The sequence below is a fragment of the Macrobrachium rosenbergii genome, chromosome 44 (assembly GCF_040412425.1).
Source record: "Macrobrachium rosenbergii isolate ZJJX-2024 chromosome 44, ASM4041242v1, whole genome shotgun sequence".
NCBI lineage: Eukaryota > Metazoa > Arthropoda > Malacostraca > Decapoda > Palaemonidae > Macrobrachium > Macrobrachium rosenbergii.
The window spans coordinates 30,605,417-30,631,374 of NC_089784.1; the positions used below are offsets into that span (position 1 = coordinate 30,605,417).

At 39.0% G+C, this 25,958-nt stretch overlaps 1 protein-coding gene across 2 annotated transcripts; it reads left to right on the forward strand.

The window, feature by feature from the left end:
* Positions 1 to 546: 546 nt before the first annotated feature.
* Positions 547 to 24,503, forward strand: LOC136829493 (arginine and glutamate-rich protein 1-like). 2 transcript variants are annotated; one of them, XM_067088258.1, is made up of 6 exons: positions 547 to 826; positions 8,598 to 8,708; positions 9,484 to 9,709; positions 21,318 to 21,401; positions 23,109 to 23,145; positions 23,418 to 24,503. In XM_067088258.1, exons 1-6 carry the CDS (start codon positions 678 to 680, stop codon positions 23,462 to 23,464), a joined length of 654 nt encoding a protein of 217 aa, XP_066944359.1. In that variant the 5' UTR covers positions 547 to 677; the 3' UTR covers positions 23,465 to 24,503. The 2 variants fall into 2 exon arrangements, with proteins under 2 accessions (XP_066944359.1, XP_066944358.1); XM_067088257.1 differs by lacking the exon at positions 23,109 to 23,145 and having other exon boundaries at positions 550 to 826.
* Positions 24,504 to 25,958: the final 1,455 nt, after the last annotated feature.

The window sequence follows — 25,958 nt, forward strand, 5'->3', positions numbered from 1 at the left end:
CCCTATGAAGTTTCGGTCTGCTTCAGCGGCAATATCCCATACTGGCATAAGGCCAGCTAATGCCAGCTAATTCTACAACAACAAACGACCTGTCTATATAGCCATCTCGACTGGAATTGCGTTCAGTAGGAGTGAATCGTGAAAATTATTTCGAAATTTATGGCGAGGAACAGTTAAGATACCATGAGGACCTTCACATTGTAACTCTAAGGCAGATCATAACTGATCTACAAGGCAAAAGTATGTTTCAATTAATTATATAAAAGATATATAAAAAGATAAAAAGGCAAAAAACAACATAACGAACGATTCCAAACAGAAAGTCACACCTTTTACTCGGAGCGCTAGTGATCTTTAGAGGAAACGCCCGTCAGATTTGTTCCAGTAATGTAATTATGTTAAACTTGCGAATCAAGAGAATTTAGTTATTGATATACAGCAATATGAAATGATATGGAATTACAAAAAATATTTTTTTTATATAATTGTGCTGATACCTTGAAATATTATGTCTTGAGTTTGTTTTTAGAAACTCGTCGAATCGATCACCGAACTCGAGTAATGTTTAGGAAGAGGTTGCAAATGGCGTTTAGCTGCTTGTTGTACCCAATCTGACCTGCTGTGTAATTACAGTGGTGCCGTCGTGATCGCGTAGTGTTAAGACCTGTGCCATTGAGATGGGCCGATCGAGATCGCGGAGCAGAACCCCGAAGCGTCACAAGTCAAAGCGTTCGCACAAAAGACGCTCGAGATCCAGAGATCGAGAGAGACGTAGACATCGCGAGCGGGACAGAGAGAGGTCGAAAGACCGACCTTCCAAAGCGACGTTAGTTTTCGTTCTTTATTTTTCTGCTGTTCGCTAACCAAGTTAAATCCCCATTAGTATTTTGGTATTCCGGAATTTCTAGTTATTTCTAGGTGGTGGTGTTGACATGTTAATTCTTTTGCCCTTTGTTTATAAAAGGACAGTTGAACCAGTGGTTGTCCACAGGCTTCGGTAGGCAGATTTGGTTTGGTTGTATCCTATATACAGTAAATATCAGTAAAATTTTACTCTACACATCTGTCTTATTTTAGATTTGAAATTATAATTTTCATGTGTATAAATCTCTGTTTTTAACGTTTTTGACGTTCTTTTCGTTAGCAAATGACAGCAAACTACAATCATCCTTACCTAACCTAGGGTACAAGGTCCTCGCCCTGACGTATGCCATTAATTTGAAAGCATTCCTTGAACATACCTTGGGGCAAGTGTCGAACGACGGGAACAGGTTCCGCAGACGTAAACAAAGCTAACCTTTCTTAGGCTAGAATGCCAGGTCATGGCGTAACCAGATTGTAACCTCACTGTGTGTGCTGTTCCCTGGCTTGCCTTGAGGGTGTCGGGTCGCTTTGCTCCCCTCTGCATCCAAGTAACACTAAGCATTAGAGGCAATGGACTTGGCTTCCATTCAGAGGTAGCCTAGTCCCATTTTTCTGCAAACTTCCCCATAATCTTAAGGCATCATGAGATCAGTCAGTGGGATGAGGGGTCCTTGTATTTCACTCACTGTTTTCCCTCACCCAGAAGCTCATCTCTCCCACTGTGGTACCCAGAATTGTAAGGTTTAAGGATGGGGTCGACTCTCTCTCAAAAGTACTCAATGGTAAATGAAAACTTCTCCCATGGCCTGATTCCTGCCAGTCAGTGACTGGAATCTGTACTATGTTTTGTTTATGTTTATGCCTTTTGTTTATATTCTTGGTATTTACTTTTTTCTCTTTCTTTTTGAGTTTTCGCGTTTGTCCCAAAGGGCACTGGATCCTTAAGTTGCCTTTGGGTCTTGGTGGTCGCTGGATCCTTAAGTTGCCCTTGGATCTTGGCCTCCAAACCAAACCCAGAGCAAAATGCAGGGATGTCTCCTAACCTTATTTTTCCCAACCTGTGCCTCCCACCCCTGGTATTCTAATACCACAACTCGATGTTGGAGTTTTTATCTGTGCTCTTGTCTACCCCCATAGGGGATTAGTGTCGTCAGTACACCTCACTTGGTGCACTGTAGGCATTACTTAAGGTTCTCTGCAGCATCCCATCAGCCCCAAGCTGCAACCTCTTTCATTCCTTTTACTGTACCTCCATTCTTGTTCTCTCTCTTTTATCTTACTTTCCACTTATTATAGACTAAATGCACCATTGCCTCAATGCACCAACACTAGGCTGAATGCACCATGTATCATGGTCTGAATGCACCGAGTATCTGGTCCCAATGCCCAACTTCCTAATTAAAGTGCATCTTTCCTTGTGGTCTCAATCCACTAACTTGATTCACACAACACCTGCTCTTTGGGGAACTATATAGGTATCTATATTCACTTTGCAGGATTATTTTCTTTGATATAATAATGAATCATTTACAAAGTCTGAATACAGTAAGAATATTACAAAACCAACAAATATATTATGATGCTATGAGAAGATGATTAAAATAAACCAATCAAAATGCATTACTGTATTCCTTATGGACCCAATGCACCAACTCAGTTCACTTAACACCCGTTTTTTGGGTAACTATATAGGTAACTATACTGTATTCAATTGCAGGATTATTTTCTTTGATAAAGGGAGAAGTTTAAAACTTCAATGCCTTGCTAGGTAGCTACCTCTTAAACTACAGGCCTGACTGTTTCTGAGTAAAAATACAGTATTACAAAACCAACAAGACAATAAGGCTTCTGCCAGAAAAATTCATATCGTATAGACTAAACTGGGTTACATAAAATAAAATAAATATATCAGATATGAAAGCATTAGTAAAGAAATAAAGACTCAACCACTCTTTAAATTACATTAGCTCCTCGGTTTACGGATTTAATTCATTCCAAACTCCAACTTGTATATCGAAATGTTTGTATATCGATCCTAATATTACCATAAGGAATAATGGGAATTCAATTAATTCGTCCCACACAAGAATTTCCCCCATGTCAACCCTTTATACCCACTTTAATACAGTTATTTTAAGCACATGCACAATATACCGTTTATGATAACCATATTCAACAAAATAAATAAAAGAATAAAGCATTTCACAAAATTGTAACAAAAGATGAACAAAATTATGCCACCACATAAAAACATTACTGGACTGTATCTATGTAAAAGCAGTAACAATTCACGTAAAAAAAATAAAAGAATAAATTTAACAATGATATAGTATAAAAAAAATCAAATGCAATACAGTAACAATAAAAAATCAAAAGAGAATCTTACCATGAGTGAGTGTTTGGGACAGCGCTAGTGAGGCAGTAGAGAGGTGAGGGAGGGGATGGTGGTGGGTTATCTGGTGGGAGATGGGGGTCTACTTCCCACTGACTTGCCACTGGGACGGGGCTCAGCTGATTTTTCTTATTCACTGTGTTTTGCCCATTTGCTTTTTCTTACACTTGATTTGCCTGAATCACTTCTTTTTGTTACAGCAAAATACCTATTGAATGACACTTGCTTTTTTGCAATTTTTTAGCACTCTGTAAAAATAACTCATCGCCACATCATCAAACAAACTGACGCCACGTTCTGCTTCTGCGCAGCTTGGATTGTTTGTTTCTACAAATTTCTTTAGATTTTCCCACATTTCACACCATTTCCTGATTGCTGTGGATGACAGTGGCGAAGTCAGCACTGTTTCCACCTCATCCTCGGATGAAGAAAGTTCCTCTGACTCACCTCTCTCTGTCTCCTCAAGCATCTTCTTCAGTTCAGCCACTGTCAACTCCTCGTGTTCGTCAATCAGTTCGTTTATGTCGTCTTGGTCTACCTCCAGCCTCATGGTTTTGCCAAATGACACGATCTCCTCTACAGTTTGGTCCTCATGAATGAAACCTTCGAAGTCACATTCAAGAACGCAGTCAGGCCATAGTTTTCTTCATGCAGAATTGAGCGTTCTTTTTGTGACACCCTGCCTTGCTTTATTAATGAGCTTTAAGCAGCCAACGATATCAAAATGCTCCTTCCAAAACTCCTTAAGGGTCAGGTTTGTTGCTTCGGTAACCTCGAAGCATCTTTGAAACAGAGCCTTAGTGTAGAGTTTTTTAAAGTTGGATATGACCTGCTGATCCATGGGCTGGAGTATTGGGGGTGGTATTGGGAGGGAAGAACACAATGTTGATGAAGTCAAACTGTCTGTCCAACAGCTCGCGATCTTTCATGCCCTTCGGATGGGCAGGTGCGTTGTCCATCACAAGTACAGCTTTGAGCGGCAATCCATTTTCTTCTAAATAACTTTTTATAGTTGGGCAGCACACTTCATCCAACCACTGCAAGAACAAAGCCTTTGTGACCCAGGCTTTATTGTTGGACTCCCACATGACACCCAGCTGCCTCTTCTGCACATCATGTTTCTTCAGTGCTCATGGATTCTTGGAATGATAAACCAGCATTGGCTTTATTTGTAGATTCCCCGATGCATTAGCACAGAACACAAGTTTAAGGCAGTCTTTCATTGGCTTATGTCCTGGCATTTTCTTTTCTTCAGATGTAATATAGGTCTTCTTTGGCATCTTCCTCCAAAAAAGACCTGTCTCATCACAGTTGAATACTTATGGGGCTGGTAGCCCTGGGAATCCACGAAACCTTTAAACTTCTCCACATACTCTTCGGCTGCCTTTGTATCTGCACTCGCAGCCTCCCTGTGCCGAACAACTGATCTTACCCCCGTCCATTTCATAAATTTTTGGAACCATCCATGGCTCGCCTTGAATTCCAGTTCTTGAGAAGGATCTGGCAAGTCCTTGGCGACTTCTCCATAAATGGTCAAGGCTTTCTGTGAAATCATGGCTTGATTCACAGAATCTCCAGCGAGCTCTTTCTGCCTCAGCCAGAGAAGCAGCAATTTCTCCATTTCTTCCATCGCTTGCAGGTGCTGCTTAAATGATATTCTTGTTACTCCTACTGCAGTGTCTAATGCCTTAATTTCCTCTTTCATCTTTAGAACAGTACATATTGCCGACGTAGATCTGCCATATTATCGAGCTAAGTCAGATGCATGTGCCAGCCTCATGCGTGGTGATCATTTCTTTCTTAACTACAGCAGTTTAAAGACTCCTTTTTCTTCATCACTTCCTTTACAAGCTGCTTCTTCATGTGTGGCATTGTTATTCCCAATTATTAATCACTATAATTGCAAAATATGATGCGATAAAGTTATGCAAAGTCTCAGCCACAAGCACAAACACGAACTTAAGGTATGATTTAGACTAGCACTGATCAATGACTTTGTGTCAGGGTCACTAGGCAAATGAGGTCAATTAAGGACTTTTCAGAACCTACTTTGACATCTTAAAAAAGAGAACCATCATCCCAGTTGTTTTATTGCCTTCCCACTATGTATCCCTCCGTCCCTACATCCACATGACCCTCCCCCCATAATCCAGGACCAAGGGGATCCTGTCTCTCCCTCCCCTCAATACCTGTCAGCTGTGCACGAGAGTCCACCAAACAGCTTGTAAACAGAATTTTGAGCTCTTGCATGGAAACAGAATTTTTCGAAAATTTTACTTCGTATATTGAAATTACGAATAACGAATCATTCATACACCAAGGAACCACTGTACCTGATAACTTTTAACAAGCTAAAAACTTTGAGATTTAACCATTTTCTAGTAAGAATGGCAAAAATTTGATGATACCAGAATCGACCAGACAACAAGCACATTTTTATGCAGCGTGGTGCATTCAGACTATTTACAAAATGGTGCATACAGGCTAAGCAGTTGGTGCGTTTAGACCAGGCAATGGTGTATTTGTCTAGTTTCCCTTTCCACCCGCTCCTAACAGTTGTTTCATAGGACAACTGAGAGGTTTTCCTCCAGTTACACCTTAAAAGCATTTTTACAATCAGTTTCCCTGTAAGTGCTGAATGACCTCATAGGTTGCAGCACTTGACCTCTGGCCTAAAATTCCACTCCATTCTGCCTCTTTCAGTATTTCTTATTGTTTTCTGTAATTTCTTTCAAATGAAAACCATATTCTTTGGAGGCTTCATATGAATTAGAGTTTAGTTTGTGAATAATAATAGTAATAATAATAATAATAGCAAAATTTGTAGTAGAATTACTGACATTACTAAGTTAAAAGAATTTATAATTTATGTTTAAACATCATTCCTAAAGGGGCTGGTACTAAACATGGTGTTTGTGCGAGCGTTTGTAGCATTAAAGTAAAAATATACCTCACCCTGTCTCACCCAGCCTATCCTGATCTATTATCCCTTGTAAATTATAAAAATGGAAACAAACGCAGGATGGGGGTCAGGGCTACCGCAGGCCTAGTAGGCATTTCAGATGGATGTGACTCGACCATACTAACCCTAACCTAACCTAACCAACTATTTTAATAATGATAATAATAACTTGGACACCATGTCCAAACCTGGCCAGGCATGCTTTGCTCCCCCTCCCCAACCTCTCGACCTCCCAAGTAAGTTGTGACCCCTCACTCAGCATTCTAACCGTAAAAATGATGTACAGAAATATTCATCTCGGCCTAACCTTGCACAGTGGGTTATTGGCTAATTGGCAAGGGCCTATCCCCTTGTTTCACCCATAACATTGCATATAGCATAATTCTTTCATAAAGTGTTGGTATTATTGTCAGACAGTTGCATTGCAGTCTGCAAACTTTCATTAAGCTTAGGCCCTCAAAGGTTTGTTGGAATACACTGTAGTTATTTGTGAATTGGCCCAAATAAGCTAAGGGCAAATTTTTGTCAATCATGATAGTCTTACCACTTTTTACAAAGTGCAGGAAAATGGATTGGTACTGTAGTGCAGTTGGTCATGGCCTGGGTCAGCCTTTCTTTTTCACTAATTTCATAGATTCAAACCAAACTCAGGTGATTGACATCATCATCAATGTTGTGCACATCTATTGGACATTATTGATGACATATTGGAGTGGGCACCTTTGATCATGATGTGGCAGGTTCATGGTCACTGTTAGAAATGACAAATGTTATCCAGACTCTCCTTGTATGCTGGGTAATGCTACTCCCTTAAATGTCCAAGAGATACAGTATCAGCCTCATTTTCAACATTAAAATTTACCTATCTGCTTAGGGAAATGGTAAATTTACTCCCTCAGATGTCCAAGAGATAAGATACATAGTATCAACCTCATTTTCAACATTAAAATTTACCTATATGCTTAGGGAAATGGGAAATTTACTCCCTCAAATGTCCAAGAGACAAGATAGACAGTATCAACCTCATTTTCAACATTACAATTTACCTATCTGCTTAGGGAAATGGTAAATTTACTTTAGTGTATACATTAATTAGCATGTGCCCCTTGAGACCTTTGGCACCCAAGGGCATAAAGTACTTGCAACAACCTATGCATTCTGTTGGTACATGGTCTTCTTTTTCATTAGAAATTTTGGTTTGTATGCAGATGAAGGAGTCATGGCTATATTTCTAGTAGTTTGCCTCCTAGCAAAAACTTCCATTAAATGAAATTTGTGGTCTAAACTACCCAAAAACCAATCTACTTGTTCACTTGCCGTCATTTTAGCGATTACCAATTTTTTCCTTGGAAAGTAATTTTTTTTTTAAATCTCCAGTTGAACTGTGTCGTATTCTCATTTCTGTAGTTTGACCCTGCAGTATACATTCTTTCCCAGGCATAGGAATGCAGACAGAGGGAAAAGATGCCCACAAATCTGTCATGGAAATGATGTACTAATGCCATGTCACAGAACTGTCTTCCCCCACCCAAAAACCTTGCTATCCCAACATGGTACCCAAATTATTTTGAGTGATAACAAGAACCACCCATATTTTTTTTTTTTTTTTTTTTTTTTTTTTTTTTTTTTTTTCTAGAAAATTTTCTCATTGCTGTGACCCTGCCATCTTCATTTGCTCTGAAAGTTTATTTTGTTAGTAATACATGATTCTCTTTTGCCTCCCTGTTATTAAAGTGTCTAGTAATTAATTTAGTAGAGTGTAATTCATTAACACCCAAGTGTAAGTCAGATCTAAATTTTCTGCTCATCACTGCAAGTAAAATTGACTGTTCGTTTTTTCCACATGACCTTTTGAAGAAAAATTATGGGTTTCGGATTTTTCCCACCCTGCTAGATTTCTGTAAAAGATGAAGTCATATAAGTTTGTGTTTATGGAACATGGCCATTTTAAATTTTATTTTTTCATTACCCATGATAAATCAACTACAGTTTATCTCATTTAGGTTATTTATTCAGTAGTATATTTTCTCTTATGTGTCATCTTCTCAAAGGTCCCAATGATAAACTTTCTGGGTAAGTGTATCTTCAGCAGATACATTTTATTTAGAGGCCACAGAAAACTATGTAATGTGCAGGGTTAATATAATTAGTGCTGGCTGTATACATGGTAACTGATTTTATCTAGATTACTTTAGGAAACAATTTGTATATCAGAGTTTTCCCAATTTTGAATCACTGAATTGTTTACAAATGTGTTTTTAAGATGTAGCATAAATTTACATATACGTTTAAGAAATTTTATTCATGTTCTTATGTATTTTTTGGGTAAAAACTTTAAATTCTTAGGTTTTACTTTCTGACATTTTATTTATCTTGCAGCCGAAAGCTTTCAAGGTCATCATCCTCATCCACTAGTAGTGATGAAGACCCAAGAACAAGAGAAAAGAAAATTGATGAAGTTGACAGATTAGCAGAGTTGGAGAGAGTTAGGTATGTGAGTCATGTTTTCTGCCATAACTAGTTGTCTAGTTTTTATTATATGTTTCTATTTAGCAACTGATGTAAATTTTCTCTTTGATGGTACTGCAGTTTCCTAACCATAATGGTTTGATCTTTTGATTACCACATTCTTACATTAGAAGAATTTAATTCCTAGTAGTGTGCATAAGCAATCCATGCAGTAGTAGGAGAGTACAAACCATTTGCCAATAAAGGGGAAACCTGATCAGAACCATTTGTCAGTGAAGGGGGAGACCTCATTTGAAAACATTGTTGATGATAAATAGTAAATTTAAGTCATGTACACTGCAGTCTTGTATCAGTGCTAAAATGGCAATAGCTTAATAAAATAGCCGGCTGAGTCTTAGCAAATGGTTCAGTAAGAAATCAAATCCAGATCAACATCAGTGACTGTCTCATCAGTTAACGAGTGTTACCTCTCAATGAGTTTCATAATTATTTTACTTTGGTGCCATGAAAACCAAGCTGTCCAACAACAGAGACCTGGATTTCTTATTATTCCAAAATGCATCAGCTTACTTAAGTTTGAGAAAGGTTGCATTGAACTACCATGCTCTTATACTTCAGGGTTTATAGGTTAATGATTTTTATATGTACCATTCGTATGATGTTAATTTTGCTCAAAGTAGTTTATTTTTTTTACATAAGGGTATTCAGTTTAGGGATGGCAGTTATTGAAGTTGTTGTCTTTTGTAAAAATATAGAAAAAGTAGATAGAAGCATCACCTAAAACTTTTCACTTCAGGAGGCAGAGGGAAGCAGAGCAAAAGATGGTAGAGGAGGTTGCTGCTAAAAGATTGGAAGAGTTAGTAGCCAGGAGAGTGGAGGAAGAGTTAGAAAAGAGAAGGGAAGAAATAGAAGCAGAAGTTTTAAGGAGAGTGGAGGAGGCTAAGAGCCTCATGGAACAGCAGATGTTGGAGGAACTGCAAGAGAAACGACGTCAGCAGGAGGAGGACCAGAAAAAGAGAGAGGTAGAGCTTCAGTTGTGCTTCAGCGGGGAGTTTTTATTGGCATTGCCAAATATGACCTACTTGAGCTCCAATGTGGGTATGGTTGGGGAGGGTTTGAAAGCTTTTGGTCCAGGTTAATGTGCAAGATCAGGCCAACATAAGGATAAGCCACTCTTGCTACACACAGCCAGGACCATGTAAAGTTTTCCATCAACAAAGAGTCAAGGAAATATTATAATATATGACAGCTAAGGGAGGGATTTCCATTTGATAAAGTGAAATTATTTGAAATATAAGAAAAAAATACCACAAAAACAGAGATACCTAGTGCATTGTCTTGTTTGTTGGAAGGGGCTCTTAATGTCATTGAAAAATACTGTCAATTCTCACTATTTCAGCTACAGTACTTTTTGATGAGTATGGGTGTTTAGCTCTCCTACTAATAGGACATTATAGAGTATTTGCTAACATCATAATTTTCTTCCATGTACAGTCTATACAGTATAGCATATTGCAGGGTAAACTTTAGTAGTTCACAACAACCTCATATATTATGTAGTACATACACTTCTTCTTTATTATGCTCTATTTGTGTGAGTGGTTTTTAACTTCAGTGTCACTTATTTTTATAGGATTAACATTTAGCATTATTCACCTTGGAAGTCTATGGTGTCACACTAGAAGAAAAATGTTAGTTTTTGTATTGTAGAAAATTATATAGGTTGAGCAAATTACTTTGCCATTATTGTAGTAAGTGGGAGAACTTGAATACTTAAATTACTTTATTGCAATACACTCCCTGAACACCTGAATTAGCCCTTAATCCCACTAGCCCGAACAACTCTCAACTACCCATCCCACTATAGTGGGAATTTTAACAGCCAGCGCTACCAACGCTGCAGGTAAAATCTTGTCACTTGAACTACCATAACAAACGGTTTGCAACGCTGACACAGGTGTGCGCCGACACGCCCCATTTTCGTCAATTGCTTTTTGTTCGCGCTTCTGGAAGGTTGTTTCCTTCTGCAGTGCGAGGTTTTAATCCTATTGCCCGACTTCTCTTTGTATTTTGGACTTGTGGTGAAGACCTGGATTGGATTTAACGGTTTTTCTCCTGGATTCCTGGATATCTTCGACGTGGAACGTCTTTTGGATTTGGACTCGCTGGTTCCCGGTCCCGATTGTGCGTCACAGACTTTTCACCTTCTCTACCGTGCCATCGGCTTCGACGTCGGCCTCGACTGCCTACAATGGCAGACTCTGGCGCTCATTGCTGCTTCTTCCTGCAAAGACGGATGAGTACCTTGAGACACAATAGACATTCCGTCAGGTATGTAGGAAGGTTAATTGTGATGTCCAGACTCATTGCAATGAATGTTCCCATTGGAATGCACAAGAGAGGGATGATTACATTCGCGCATCGCAAGTCTTTGGGCTAGTAACGGGCGGCAGACGCCGGTCAGATTCTCTTTTGCTTCAAGTGTCTCAGACTTCTGCTACAGATCAGTTGATGGATTTAGCGAGTTCAGTGGTAGTCAAACAGATAGAGGATAGGATTGCAATTAGTAAGGAAAATTCAATAGCTAGTCTTCTTCAACATTTCACAGATAGGGATAATAGTAGTATTAGGATGTCTAATTCTTCTTCCTTTTCAGCTCCCCTGCCTGTTCCAGAACCAGCCCTAACGGGTGCTGAGGGTAATGGCAGAACCGCAAGCCTCCGAGTGGTGAGGTCTGCCGGCCCCCTCGGCGCGGAGCAGGCAGTGAAGGATTCCCCCCCAACCCCCTTGTAATATTGATAAATTTAATGTTGATAATGTTAGGATCAAGATCTAGGTGTGATGAAAGAGGATAGGTTTGGGTTTGGTAGTGAGGAGAAGGTTTTAACGGTGCAGTGTCGTTCTCCTGAACGGGTTCTGGTTTCGGGTTCGAGTGATTTTTGTGCTCTGACAAGAGTTTATCTATTTCTTCTTTCGATCTGGCTCAGTCTCGAGTCAATGTTTCAGTTACGGTGGGGCAGAATCCTTCTGCTTTCGCTTCTAACTCACTTCCTACTGTTTTCTAAATCTACTGAAGTTTCCCCCCTCTTCCTGCGGCTTCCGCATCTTCCGTTTTCCCTCTTCCTTCGATTTTGGTTTTCCTCCTCTCGGGTAACTTTTTTATGCGTCTGCTATTCCTATGCCTCCCGCCTTTTCCTTCCTTAGTACAGTCTTCTCCGGTAGGAGGAGCTTCCGGACAGGCGAAAACCCTGTTTCGGCAGATTTTGGCCGCAGGGGTCTCTTGTTCCATCCCTTCGGGTATGCGCAACCCCTTGCTTCCGCTTCATGCGGCTGTCCCGATAGCATCAGGTATTTCACAGGGTTTTCCCGTCGATTCCAGTTCGGGTTTGCGCTCCGCGGTTTTGGCAGAGCGTGCGGTACCTTCTTCGAGCGGTCCACGGCTTTCATCGCCTGCATTTTCCGTGGCGGTAACTCAGGCTAGCTTCTACCTCTTTCATTCTCTCTCCTTCATCTTCTTCCATCCCTCTACAGCGGTTTCGTTTGCGCATCCTCCCCCAAGATTTAACAATGTTGGTTTGGCTATTCTCACTCGTCTTCCCCTTGGTAATAATGGGGAATCGGCTCCGGGTTTTTTTTATCGGTTTAGCCTTCTCTTCCCGACGGGTCCAACAATGCGGATTCAGCTCCGGGTACCCAATTAGGTGCGGGTGCGCAGCATTCTGGTTAGGCTGGTCCGATTGCGGACTCTTAATTGTGTGCGGGGCTTCGTCCAGTGCCTCCTCCTTTGTCGGTCTTAGACCGTTCGGACATTGCGGAACAGGATTCTTATCCGTAGGTGCAGGAGATTCTGGCGGACTTAGAATGTCCTCTTGCCAGCAGTATGATTACGGACACGGGCTTGAGTATGTTACTTCATCGTACCCTCAAGCAAGAGCTCTGGACCTCCTGATTTTGAGGTTTTTATGACACTAAATCAGCTCCTGCCTCTTTTTCATGTTGGCTGGTTTGGTTCGATCGGGTTAGCCAGGCTTTGGAAGAAGGGGATGTTCGCTTAGCATCGGTAGTTGTTTCTGATAGACAGCACTCTTCTCTCTCCGAGTAGGACGATTCACGCAGTTCGAGGTAATCCTTCGGCAGGTGTCAGGTTGCCCCTCAACGAATCGGTTGAGGCATTCCTGTTTGTCTCCGGCGTCGTTTCAGCTCTTAGGGACTTCTCTTAGGGAAGCAGGTGCTTGGGGGTATGTGTTGCGCAATCAGACTGAGGCTCTTGCGCATTCTTTCTGGATGCGGTTCAAGTTTTTATAATGCGGGTTCTAAAGAGTGACGGCTATGTCCCTTCGGATCCGAGGCTGTTGGCAGCCTAATAAATTTATCTCGAGGGGTTTGGCTCACCAGGCGAAAGCTTTGGCTTCGTCTACGACGTTTGGAGCAAGAAAGTCGAAATTTCTATCTTGGTCATCTTCCCCCTCAGTTTCCGGACGTTCTTAAGAGGGATTGCTTAGAACACCATTAGCCTTAGCTAATTCTTGTTCAAGGATGATGACGTAGCCAGTATGACGAACATGGTTTCTTCTAACTCATGTCTCCGGTGTCGGCAATTATGCATCGTCGAGGATATAGTGTTGAAGTATCTAGACGATCCAGAGTGTTGAAGTATCTAGACGATCGTTTAACTGGCCTCCTCTCCAGAGGAGCTAGTAAGAGGAGGGAATTCTATGGAATTCTTAACATATTCAGGTAAGCGGATTCTCTCTCTTCCTCTGAGGGTTTTCACAACCCTAGAGAGAGTCCAATCGGTCCTTCACAGATAGAAGGGTTCCCGTCCAACAGGGAACGGCCATTACCAGCTTGGAGAAGCTTCTTAGGGAGAATGTCTCTCTCTCTCTCTCTTTTAATTCCAGGGTCTCGTGTCCGAATGCGCTCTCTCTTCAGGTATGTCTCAGGAATCGCTGGGACTTCCACAACGAGAACGCTGTTATAGTCGGGAGCGATTCTTGCCTGTTGGATCGTTTGTGGTAGTCAGAAATGCATATGACAGGGGAAAGATCTATCGAGTCCCCTCTTCCTGACGTTCATCTGTACACAGATGCCTCAGATCAAGGTTGGGAATCAACCTTGGAGGAATCCAGGCCTCGGAACGAGAGTAGTCAATAAATCTTCGGGAAAATCAATGCTGTAAAGGAAGCCCTCAGTTGTTCTCAGTCTTAGTCGAGTGTCTCTTCTTCCCCAATTTATATCGGGAGTCTCAAAGTACGGGCAGATTCGCTAGGTCGCTCTCGTTCAGGTATTTTGGGGGGAGAGTGGACTTTGACTCTGGAAGTAATAGTCAGGTTCTCCGGAAGTGACCAGCAACTGTCGACTTATTCACGACATGATTAAACCATCGTCTTCCGGATTATTTCTCTAATGGTATCCCCATTTCAATAGTCACCAAGGTGACTTTACAAGTTGGAATCACTTGCAAGTGTACGCCTTTCCTCCATCCGGTCTCATTAATCAAGTAATAGGGAAATCACAGGAGAGTGTCAAGACGACCTGGACTCTAATAGCTCGCCATAACACGCTTGGTTTCCGGAACTCCTAGAGCTCTCTACGGAAGTTCCGTTGTCCCTACCAATGTGAAACAACTCAGACGACCGCATTCTTTCTATTATTTTCCAAACCCTCGTGTGCTGGTCCTAGTTGCAAGACAACTGCAGAGAGAGCCGCTAAACAGTCCGGACTTCCTAAAACTGTGCCTAAATAGTTTTCTTTTAGATTAAGTCAACCCATAAGCCTTACCAGGTTCAGCTAGAAATGGTATAGAAGTTAGTTTCGTAAGGAAGGTCATTCCATCTCTTGACCTTCCATAGCCAAATAGCGGATTTTCCTTTATTCCTCCGGAAAATCAAGAGTCTTTCATATTCGGCCATTGCTGACTACCGCTCAACGATTAGCGGTATATTTAGTTTCCACATTCCTGAAGTTTCAGGTAGTAGGATAATCGTCGATTAAGTTCTTGTAAGATTGAACGTCCTGTTTTTGCCACTCGGGCGCCCTTATTGGGACTCATTGGAAGTATTTCAATATTTATCTTGCTTTCCCCTGCCTTTTAACCTATAGAAACTATAACGTTAAGACACTGAGAAGTTGCCTTTTCTTATGGCTTTAGCTTCAGCTAAAGGGTTGGGTGAGCTTCAGGCAGTTTCTAGGTTGGGTTCCTGTGTGAGAATGATACATATTTGTCTGTCTTCCGGAATTTGCGGCGATGAAAGAGTCTGAGGTTAAAACTCTGCCTCGTTCGTTTAAAGTTCTTTATCTGCAAGTGTTCATCACTGGTGATCCAGCGGAGATACCTTTATGTCCGGGGGGAGCATTAAAGTCTATTTTATCAAGGGTTGCGAAACCCCTTCCGCTTCCGCACACACTTGTGTCTCCTCGAATCCTTCCTGTCCACCGTCAGAGAATGTGATTAGTTACTTTCGGAGGGCTTCTCAGGGTTGTTCTTTGTCGCCTTCAGCTTTGTATTTTCCCGACTGCACAGTATTTGGAGTATGTCCAATTCATCTTCCTTTTCCCAGGAATTATTTACTGCCGTCTATTCTGGAAGCAGCTACTTGAAAGTCCGTCTCAGTGTTTACTCATTTTACTTAGTGATGTTCAATTCGCCTCACAGCTTTTAGCGGCAAAGTCTATTATGTAGGGTGCGTTCATTTAGCTGAGGGGGTATTAACGGGGAGATTCGGAGGGTTATTCTCTTAAGGGGGTGTTGACACGGTCAAACGGTTCGTCGAATGCGGTTCGCAGACCTGTGTTTGAAGTGATGTCCGAACGTGTGAATGGGGTATTTGGTTGTCGAACACATTGTTGAACGGTTTGAAGAAAGTCTGTTCGAGCCTGACTTTGTGGGCGGGGCTTCATTGTCCACAAACCATTTGAATGTGTGAACGCACGTCGAACATCAAACTTCAGTTTATAGTTGTAGTAGTAACAACAGTAGCAACACCAATGTCTCTGAGATCATGAGATGTCGCACTATTTTGCACGTGTAGTGGCGAAGTCTATTATCTTAGGTGTGTTCATTTAGCTGAGGTGGTATTCGCTTAGTGCGGAGGGTTATTCTCTTAGGCCGCGTTAGTGGCGAAGTCTATTTTCTAGGGTCGTTTATTTAGCTGATGCGGTATTCGCATAGTGAAGAGATTCTTAGGTTAATCAGATAGAGGAATTCCTTTTAGTCTTTAGAATTCTTAGGCAACAGTGATAATATAATCACAAGAACTTAGGTTTAGTACGCTTTAAGTATCTTAGTCTTTGATAGTTTCCGCATTTGAGAGTCCAAGGGGGTACTCTAGTAGGCTAGGCTATTTCGTCGGCACCGAGATACTTTTTCGCTCGTCGATCGTCGGACCTTATCCGGAGGATCAGCGGCTCGGCACACTACTTCATTTCCCTCCATACATGAGAGGCTATGAATAGCCACATGGGAGGTCACCGTAATCCTCCATACATGAGAGGTTCTGAAGAACCACATGGGAGGTCGACGGACTGAGACAGTACGGACCTGACAGGCGATCAAAGTACTTTCCATCATGTCTCATCACCAAAAGCAACGATTGATAAGGTGAGTGTTTAACTAGATAGGTATCCTAGCTGAGAGTACTGACCTGACTCGATCAAAGTACTCTCCAACAGGTCTCTTCACTGAAACCATTGATTGATATGGTGAGTGTTTGGCTAAATGGATATCTTATGCAGAGCAGATTGGTGAGCTACCATCTCTGCGTTGTCAAAGGGCGTGCAATAGAATTGATCCCTCCTCCTCTAAATGTTGTTAATCGGGCTAATTCAGGTGTTCAGGAGTGTATTGCAATATGAAGTTTTCATAATAAAACTAATATTGTAATACTTACCTGAACACCTGAATGATTCCCACCTTCCTTCCCCACATCAATTTTGACCTTGAATAAAGCAATTGACGAAAATGGGGCGTGTCGGCGCACACCTGTGTCAGCGTTGCCAACCGTTTGTTATGGTAGCTCAAGTGACAAGATTTTACCTGCAGCGTTGGTAGCGCTGGCTGTTAAAATTCCCACTATAGTGGGATGGGTAGTTGAGAGTTGTTCGGGCTAGTGGGATTAAGGGCTAATTCAGGTGTCCAGGTAAGTATTACAATATTAGTTTTATTATGAAAACTTAATTTCTTTTGTGAATGTATTTTTTGTGTGTGCATTCGTTATTTAGGTAGCGTCCCTATCAGATTAATTTTTACAGCTAGCTATGATCGTTTGAAGTTAATGTCTTTGGGGTCTTGTCTTTGCTGGACTTTCTGAGAGGATTACCTTTTAGTCACTGTAAAGGTTTGCTTGTAGAAGATACCAGTTTAGTACAGTATTATAAATACGTGTAATAGACCACTGACTCATATCTTTAGATGAACACAGGCTTGTCTGAGAGTTTTGCTCTTAGCTAGGTAGCAGGTTTAAGTTTTCACACAAAGAGGTACAGATAAGTAGGTATTTGTTTTAGAGTTAAGGAATTTGTAAAGCTCATGTCTGTTTTTGTGTATCATTAATACAGTACTGTATTATTTTTAAGGCTTGAAGCTTCACGGAACCTTGACATTGAATGGTTATTGTATTATGTTCTCAGATGTGTCATTCACTAGTAGCTTCTTGAATTTTACAGTAGGTTCAAATGAGGTAGTTAGTTGTTATAAAGTGGTTTTAGCCAGACTGTAGAGAGTTTTGATTGAGAGAGTTTTGATTGATGGTCATGTTGAACTGCTAATAATTTGAACATACTGTAAGATATAGGAGCTGGAAGTGTTTACCACATCTGAGCAGTTCATTTAGCTAGATATAGCCATGAAAAAAGATCATAAAGTTTTCGCTAGAACCTTCAACATTTTCAGGGAATCTAGTCAAGATTTTTAAGAAGTGGTTATTTACATTTAGATATATCAGGTACAAACCCATTGTCCAGCCTATGAAAGTCAATAAAACTCTACATCATATGCACCAAATAATATTGTACTGATGAATTGAAAAGTTGCAGAAATTATGCTAACTTCCTGATTTTGTAAAAGCCTTTAGAGAAATAAAGCAGCACTTGGCAGTTGCTCTGAATTATATGCATCATGGTACTAAAATAATTATTTGCAACTATATATGATTTTAAAGATATACCAAAAGGATAAGTAGCCCATGTGAAAGTTTTTGGTTTCTTGTTACTCAGGCTGACTTTTATGATTTGTGGTATAATATTAAATAAAAAGAAGTTGCCTTAAATTGTGCAAAATTTGATTAATAGAAATTCAAATTTAGTCTTAAGGGATTCCTGAGCACAGAGTTCATCCAACAAATGTTTTCCCAATTTAATCCATCCTTTCAAGAAGCAGGGGCTGTTGCTTCCCTTAAGGTTAAGCTGCCTTTATTTTGTAAGACCTGGCTAGATTAGGGTATTTGGTTGCCTCTAATTGATCTTAGCATAAAAAATATCAGTGCCTAGCAGGGGAGAATGACTGGGAATGCCTGATAGCATTTTACTGTACATTAATGAAAGAAGTAAATTTTTGGTATATCATGTCTTCAGTGATAGGAATCACAAATCCTTTAGTCGGATTACTTGATTGTCAGGTAATAAAAATAAATTCTACAGAATCTGTACAACTTGCCACCTCCAGATTATTATTTAATTGTACATGTGTTGGTGACTACTTTCTGGGGTTTGTGTGAAAAAATGTCATGTGTGAGTAGTTTATCATCCACAGCGTCTCTTAGGTTTATGTTCAACCCTGCCTTAAAAGTTGTGCGATTATTGTGAATGATGGGTCTGAGTCTGGGTGTACACTATTTTATTTGGAAATAACCAGAAGAAATTAGGAGAATTGAAAGCTTAACAAAAATGCTGAAGTAAGTAGCACAAGCATCATGTGGCTCATAATTGACGTCCTGTGAATATGGCTTGCTTACATGGCTTATAATTTGCTAAGACATTGAGTTTAGTAGTTTATAACAAAGGAGCTATATACTTCATTTAACTGTATTGCAGTTTCCATTATTGTTGCACATCACTTAATAAAACTTTCTTTTCTTGGGTTTCTGTAGTCTCAGATAAGTTTTGTATTAATTCTAGACTAGTTATACCAGATAATACTCCTAGTCTCAATAAAGCCTTCCTAGTAAGCTGCCAGTAATACTAAGTAAAAGTTTTGAAAGCTAATGAAGATAAGATAGCATCTTATCTAGTGATTGTAAATATTTATTGGGACTGATGATTGACTTTGGTCTCTACTAGTAATTTAAAGAGTGACTGCAGTCAGTCTGTGTTTAAAAACTTGGATTTTTACAAATGAGAAGCCTTATGTAGAATTTTTAACCAAAAAAATCCTTGACACAACAGCTGAATTGTTTAATAATGCATTCATTGAAACTTTATGCAAAGAGTGTTGATAGTGTAGCTGTGTAGATGATGAAATTATAACAAACTTTCCTTCTCAAAGCAGTTCATTTATGAATATGTAAGGATAAAGTTTAAGTAAATATTAGCTAATATTTTAGTTCCAAATCTGCATACTAGGCACTGTAGTATTACTAGGCTTGGAAATGAGTTGGTTAGTAAAACCAGGGCTAGGTTGGCGTGTAATATTGCTTGGTGAAGCATTGTGAATACACAGTATTGGTAAATATTTTAGTTACAACTCTGCATGCTAGGCACTATTATTACTGGGCTTGGGAATTAATTTTCTCTACCAAAATGTGGGCTAGGTTGGCATTTAATTTTGCTTGTTTAAGTGATCTATATGGCAGGGATTTATTTGTATTATAACTTTCTTGTGACTTGAGCACTGGGTATGTGGTAGAAAATAATGAGAATTGATTGTATCTTTCATAATGTAACTGGAAAGTTGATCTCACATACAATAAGTACAGTATTGTGACTATAATTGCTTAACAGTAGGAACTTATGGAATGTATAACGTAAAATTGCATAAAGTGCTACATATTTTTTGTGATTTATTGTTAGGTAAAAAAAAAAAAGAAAAAAAAAAAAGAGGATATTAGATGAATAAAATTCCATTTTGCATGAAAACTAACTCAAACTCTTTCAGCTGAACTCTGTGTTTTGAAAGTGAAGTGTGAATTTGAACCACTTTAAAAAAATTCCAGAGCTGTGCCTTACAGAAACATAAGCTATAGCATGAGTTGCAGATTGACCCACGGTTCTCCCAGACATTTGCCAAGCATAGTGTGCAATGATGCAGTTCTGAGTTTTTCTTCAGTCTTTGTTTTGCTCATCAGAACAGTAGCTGTATTGTTTGGACATTTCTTCTTGATTTTATATTTCTTTCCTATACATGGTGTATTGAATGAGGTTATAAGAGAGCAAGAGAGAGTGAAAGTGCATATGTGTGTGTGTGTTTGAGTGCACGCATGTTGATTAGAGAAATGGGAGTGTTTTGCCTGTCTGGAAACACAAACATAGCACAGTGTGGCAAAAAAGGCTCTATTTTTAGTGAACAATCACTAAACAGAATAGACATTTTATTGGCGGATTTCAACCAAGAATTGTCAGCTGTGGATTTTAGGCCCGAGCTGTTCTAGGAGTGGATTTGGCGGCTTCCATATGGTAACTATATAACAGGTATAGTGATTTTTATAATGGATGCAGCATAAATCTGTTAAGCAGGTAAGTTTCCATATACTACACAAATTTGATTTATTTTCTTTATAAGTTATGGAGACTTGCATAAACATAAGAACCCAATGAGTATTGTGATAGATGAGATTTGGGAAGCTTGCCATTTTAATAGGTTTAGTTGTGTCTATATTCTTCTTGCAAAGACAATTTTGTATTCTTTTGAAATAGAGTATGGTTTGTTCATGGCTTAGTATGTTTTTAATTACTGTTACTGTTACGGTTCATCTTTGCAGGGAGACTCAACCTATGTCTTGTGTCATAGTGTTCTCAAAGCAAGTATGTTGCATTTTATAAGCAGCTCCCCAAAACTCCCAGTCTGGTCCTTTCCATTATCATTCATTCATTACAATCAACATGCTTGCTATTAGAAAGCTTCACATTTGAATTAAGTACTAGATTTAAGAATTGTATTGTCATATATTGATTGCCCTTTGCCTATCTTTGTATCCAGTGTTATATTTCATATGAGCTGTATTTGTTGTGTGATAGCCTTGTTTATTTATTTAACCACTTGCCAGACATGCTCACTCCTCTGGCCTGTCTGTACAAGTGTAAGTTTTTACGTTTCACTTTCGTTTTGTACGTTCAGTATAATAAATATACAAGCATTTTCTTGCATGGAGAACAGGTGTTCCAAGGTAAAGGATTGGTCTCCTCTTTTATTTCTTGTAATGTATTTGATGGTATTGTTTTTTGTTCATGGTTTTCTTACATAAACTCATAGAAGCACGTACTATTTCTTTTAGTGTGACATTGTACTTGGAAACTTGTAAAATACTTAAATGTAAGCACTTGAAAAGAGAGTGAGAGTGTAGGTTAATAAAATTGAATTGTGGAAAATGATAGAGATGGACATCAGGAGTGTTCAGATATCTGGCAAGTGGCTTTCATTCATTTTTTTAATTGTAAACTTCTCCAGACAATTTGTTGACATGACCTTCTATTTTCTAGGAGGAGGAACGTAAACAGCGAGAAGCATTGGAACGTATCATGGAAGAAAACAAGCGCAAGATTGAAATAGCTCAGATGAAACTAGTAAGTTTTATTAAAAGTTCCTAAGTATTGAATGCTGAATTAAGGTTAAAATACCTTTTAAGTAAATTAAGGTTATAAAATAAAATTTTAGTAGAGTGAATGTAGCCATGTGATTTTGGAAGATTGATGATTTGTACAATAATTGGCAAAGGAAAGTCATGCAAGAAAAAACATTTCAATTTTTATTTTTTTATGTGGTTTAGAGATAAAATACAGGTATTTTTATTGTATATTAATAAATCATGAACCCCCGTTAATCATACTGGCTCTCATGGATGAGGAACTGCCTGTTACACTTAAGTATATCATCAGTGAATATAAAGATGAGGCTGTGAAACAAGTAGATAAAGCCTCCATAGGAGGGTAGTGCTGTCAGTGGATCTCACGTGGTGCACTATAATTACACGAGGTTCTTCGCAGGGTCCCTTCGACCCCTAGCTACAATATTTTCATGCCTTTTACTGTACCTCGGTCCATCTTACTTTCCACCCTCTCCTAAGAGTTGCTCCATAAGCAGTTGTGAGGGTACCTTCATGTTACACCTTTAAAGCCTTTCTACTCTATTTCCCTTTCAGAACCGAATGACCTCATAGGCCCCAGAACTTGGCCTTTGGCCAAAATTTAAATTCAATTCAAATTCCAGTAAAGATAAAGCAAACTTTATTATGCATGCTTATCCCTGCATATGAGGGCTACATTGCTTAGAGACATCTTGTTGCTATTCTTTAGAACACTTTTTTTTATAATTTTTTTCACTGCATTTTTCTCAAGTCAGATGACTAGAAGTTGTGACAATTTTTTTTTTAGCTCTAGTTAACCTTTTTTTTTTTTTATGAATAGTGCATGGTCACTTTCAGTTTTGCTTATAACTTGGAGCTGCATTTTGTGAGCAAGGGCCATTGAGTTTTTATGGGAGTTCAGCTCTAGGGTTTTGTAACATTTTATGCCTATTGTTGCTGGTGAGTGCTCAGTCATTTACTCATGCATGCTTCCAGCTAAAAAAACAGTGCTTTAAATGATCATAGGCTTTACACCCGAGATTTATTTGGATTAACTCTAATCCTTTACATCTCGGTCTTCCAATAATTCTGTGATTACAGGTTGTCCCTGGTTTGTTAAGCTCCTTTACCCTCCCTCCTCAATGGGTACTGTGGCAACATGCTTGATGAGGTTCGTATAAACCACTTTTTTAAAGTAATTGCCCTTCTCCGTTCCCTGCACTTGGACTTTGATCTTTGGTGCACAAAGCGATGGTGAGCAGGATCTCACGTGCAGGATTAAGCATAAATAGGAGAGGCCTCGCAGTCTTGATTGATACAAGTGGGTGTGAGCAGAATTTCCTTTATAAAGATAAAGGGTATGATCTGATTTTTCTAATACAATCAAAATACTTTTTAGGTATCAATTTCATTTGTATGAGATCTCTCCAACCCCCCCTCCCCAAAAAATGAACACTGCAGCGTGTACATTATGCACATGCTCCGAGTGAGACCCATTGGAAGCATGGCTGGAGTGTTCAAATTGTGGTGTTTTGCTGAATTGAGAAAATTGTACCCAACTGCTGTATTATACAATATATAAGGCAATACATGGAGCAGCATGTGTATTTGTGCCAGGCATTGTCTCTTTAGGTTACATGTGTTAATTGATTTGATTTATAGACTGACACCAGGAACCTTCCCCTAATTAACTTTTACCGGATTCCAGCTGGCGGTAGAAGTTTATCTCAATGTTAAGGCCTCAGGTAATGAAAAATACAAATTAATTTAATAAATGTCATTTATGGGTACAGCAATAACTTTGTAAATGAACTTTTGTATGGGAAAATACAAAATTTAGAAGGAAATTTATTGCATACAGAATTTTGTTTGTGGAATTACTTTGGTACTTCGCACCTTTGAATTATGAAAGGAAAACTGAAATGAGAAAATGTTACTGTACCTAATATAATATATGGTACCAGGAATAAATAATTTACAAAAATTGGAAAGAAATAATTTAAAACTTCTCTCACAGGCAGAGCAACAACTCCAGATGGTGGAAGAGCAGCGCAAGATGGATGAGGAACGGCAGAAGATCAAAAGGGAACAGGAAAAGCGTACACGTGAGGAGCAAAAAATAATCCTCGGAAAAAATAATACGCGTCCAAAAATCTCCTTTACTATTTGATTATTTTTCCTTTTATTTCTTATGCATGGGGTACTTTTAGTTTCATAGGTTAAAAGTAATATTCACAACCAATTTTTTTCAGGATTTTATGCTTTATCTATGCATGGGTGTCAAGATTCCAGAGATTAAATGGCAAAGAAGAAGTTTGAAACTTTGACATGATTATATTTCTTCAGTGTTATTTCATACCAGGTCATATTAGCAAATATTTTTATTTTGAAGTGTAATCTTGTAGAAGTTTCATTCTTTTTCTTTTTTATGTGGGTAATACTGTGGCCGTGTGGAAAAGATTGCTGGTAGTGAGCGATCAGCATTTTTTGCAGTTAATGGTAAGCAGCCCCGTGTTCAATACAGACTACAAGAATGTAGCACATAACCGAGTGAAGTGAAGAGCCGTGACTTCATAGTAGTGTATTTAATAATAAATGGTCTTGATTTTCTACTGAGTGTTGTCTAGTTGAAGGATATGTTGTGGAGCTTAGTGTGTATATTTGTAATACAGTATCCTTAAAATTGGGCAAGCAGGATTGACACTGAAATTGAAGGAAGTGATTCAACAGTTGAATATGGAACTTTTGCTAGGTGTTAGGATTTTTTGTTACATCATGACTACACTACAGTCTTTCTCTTTGACTACAATTTTTCTCGCTAAATGCATCCTTCCCTTCTTTCTTTTTCTCATAATTACCTTCTCTCTCTCTACATTAATAATTACCTCAGCAGAATTTTTTTCTTTTTCTTTTTATGTATGAATGTTAAAATACATAACAGGACATTATCATTACATATGCATATACTGTATACATAAAACATGCTCCTATAAATATATATATAACTTTTAGGAGACATTTATGTGAAAATTTAAGTTCAAGAGGTTTCTTCAGTGAAGAATGTTTTTATGACTTGTTTATAAATAATAAATTTCAACTTCGTTGTGTGATTTCTTTTACCTATTAGAAATTCAGTTTGATTTATGTAGTAAAAGTATGAACATCTGCCTAGTTTTACATATTGGAAATCTCACTTTCGTAATAAAATTGCAATTGAATGGCCAGTTACTCCCTCAAACAAAATCATTCAGGACGATCCGTGTTAATACAATATATAGTCTTTAAAGATACCAGACAAACATAAGCGTCCACGTTATAAATGAACCTCTTCACATGTAAGCCATCTGGAACCCACTGTTGCAATCAATAACCTCACTCTTCATCTGTAATATCTGTAGACATGTGAAGTAATTAGTACTGAAATGAGTACAGTACTCATCATTTTGCAAAAATGTTCCAAGTGTACTGTCAACCTCAAATTTACAAGAGCAGTATCCTTGAAACAGTCTATGCCAGTGATCTCCAGAGAGTTCAACATACAAAGAAGAAACAAAATATGCCACAAGAAAAAGCAAAATATGCCTTTGGATATCCATCAAAGGGGTGGCAGGGCACTGACGACCTTGTACTAACTACTCTTATTCTTGGAAAGAAAGGTAGGCATTTTGAACAAGCAAACCATTCTTGGAAAGAAAGGTAGGCATTTTAAAAAGTAAAATCTTTTTAGAAAACTGACTCCAGACATAACTCGATGACATCAAATCATATGTGGTATCCACAGAATTTCTTGGACGTACAACTCTATCGAACATTCCTTTGGGTATGAAGAAGATACTGAACAACATACAGACCAACACACTGAGCAAGTTTGTCACAAGAACACATTTACATGACAAAGGGCACCATATTGAGTGGGGATTGAAAGGAGCTGCATTCCCAGAAAAAACAAGAGCTAGCGATGATAAGTTTGATAAGCAAACAAAACATCACAAAAATTCACTAAACTAATGACAAGATGAAAAACAAACTACAGTATGAAAATAACTTTGCAAGGTTTTTCTGCGGAAAATAATGGGGTAAAAGAACTGATGGTAACACAAAGTGCGACCACGAGTGAAAATTAGACTAAATGCAATCAGATGAAAAGAAAGACGAATAATGAGCAGAATGGCTAGGGGAAAAAAAAAAAAAAAAAAAAAAAGGGCCACATGGCAAAAACCAGCATCCCCAAAATGCAAGTAGTAGAAAAACTCCATAGAAAGCATACCACTGGCAAGTGATGCTACTGGCCTGGAAGGCAAACCACCATTAAGAATCAATATATAGTAGATGAAGGCACAAAAGGTAAATACGCTGTTAATCCTGGGAAAACTCAGTCTGAAAACAGAATACCATTCTGATGGGTAGTCTGGAGATGTACAGTGGAGTCTTTCTGGAATTAACAGAAGTAAAAGTATATATTAGGTGTGAAGTAGAAGTATTATGACCACTGGGTTCATAATGAACTAGTCTGCAATTAAAAAAATTAATTTCATTACAACCCCACTCTTGCAAGTTT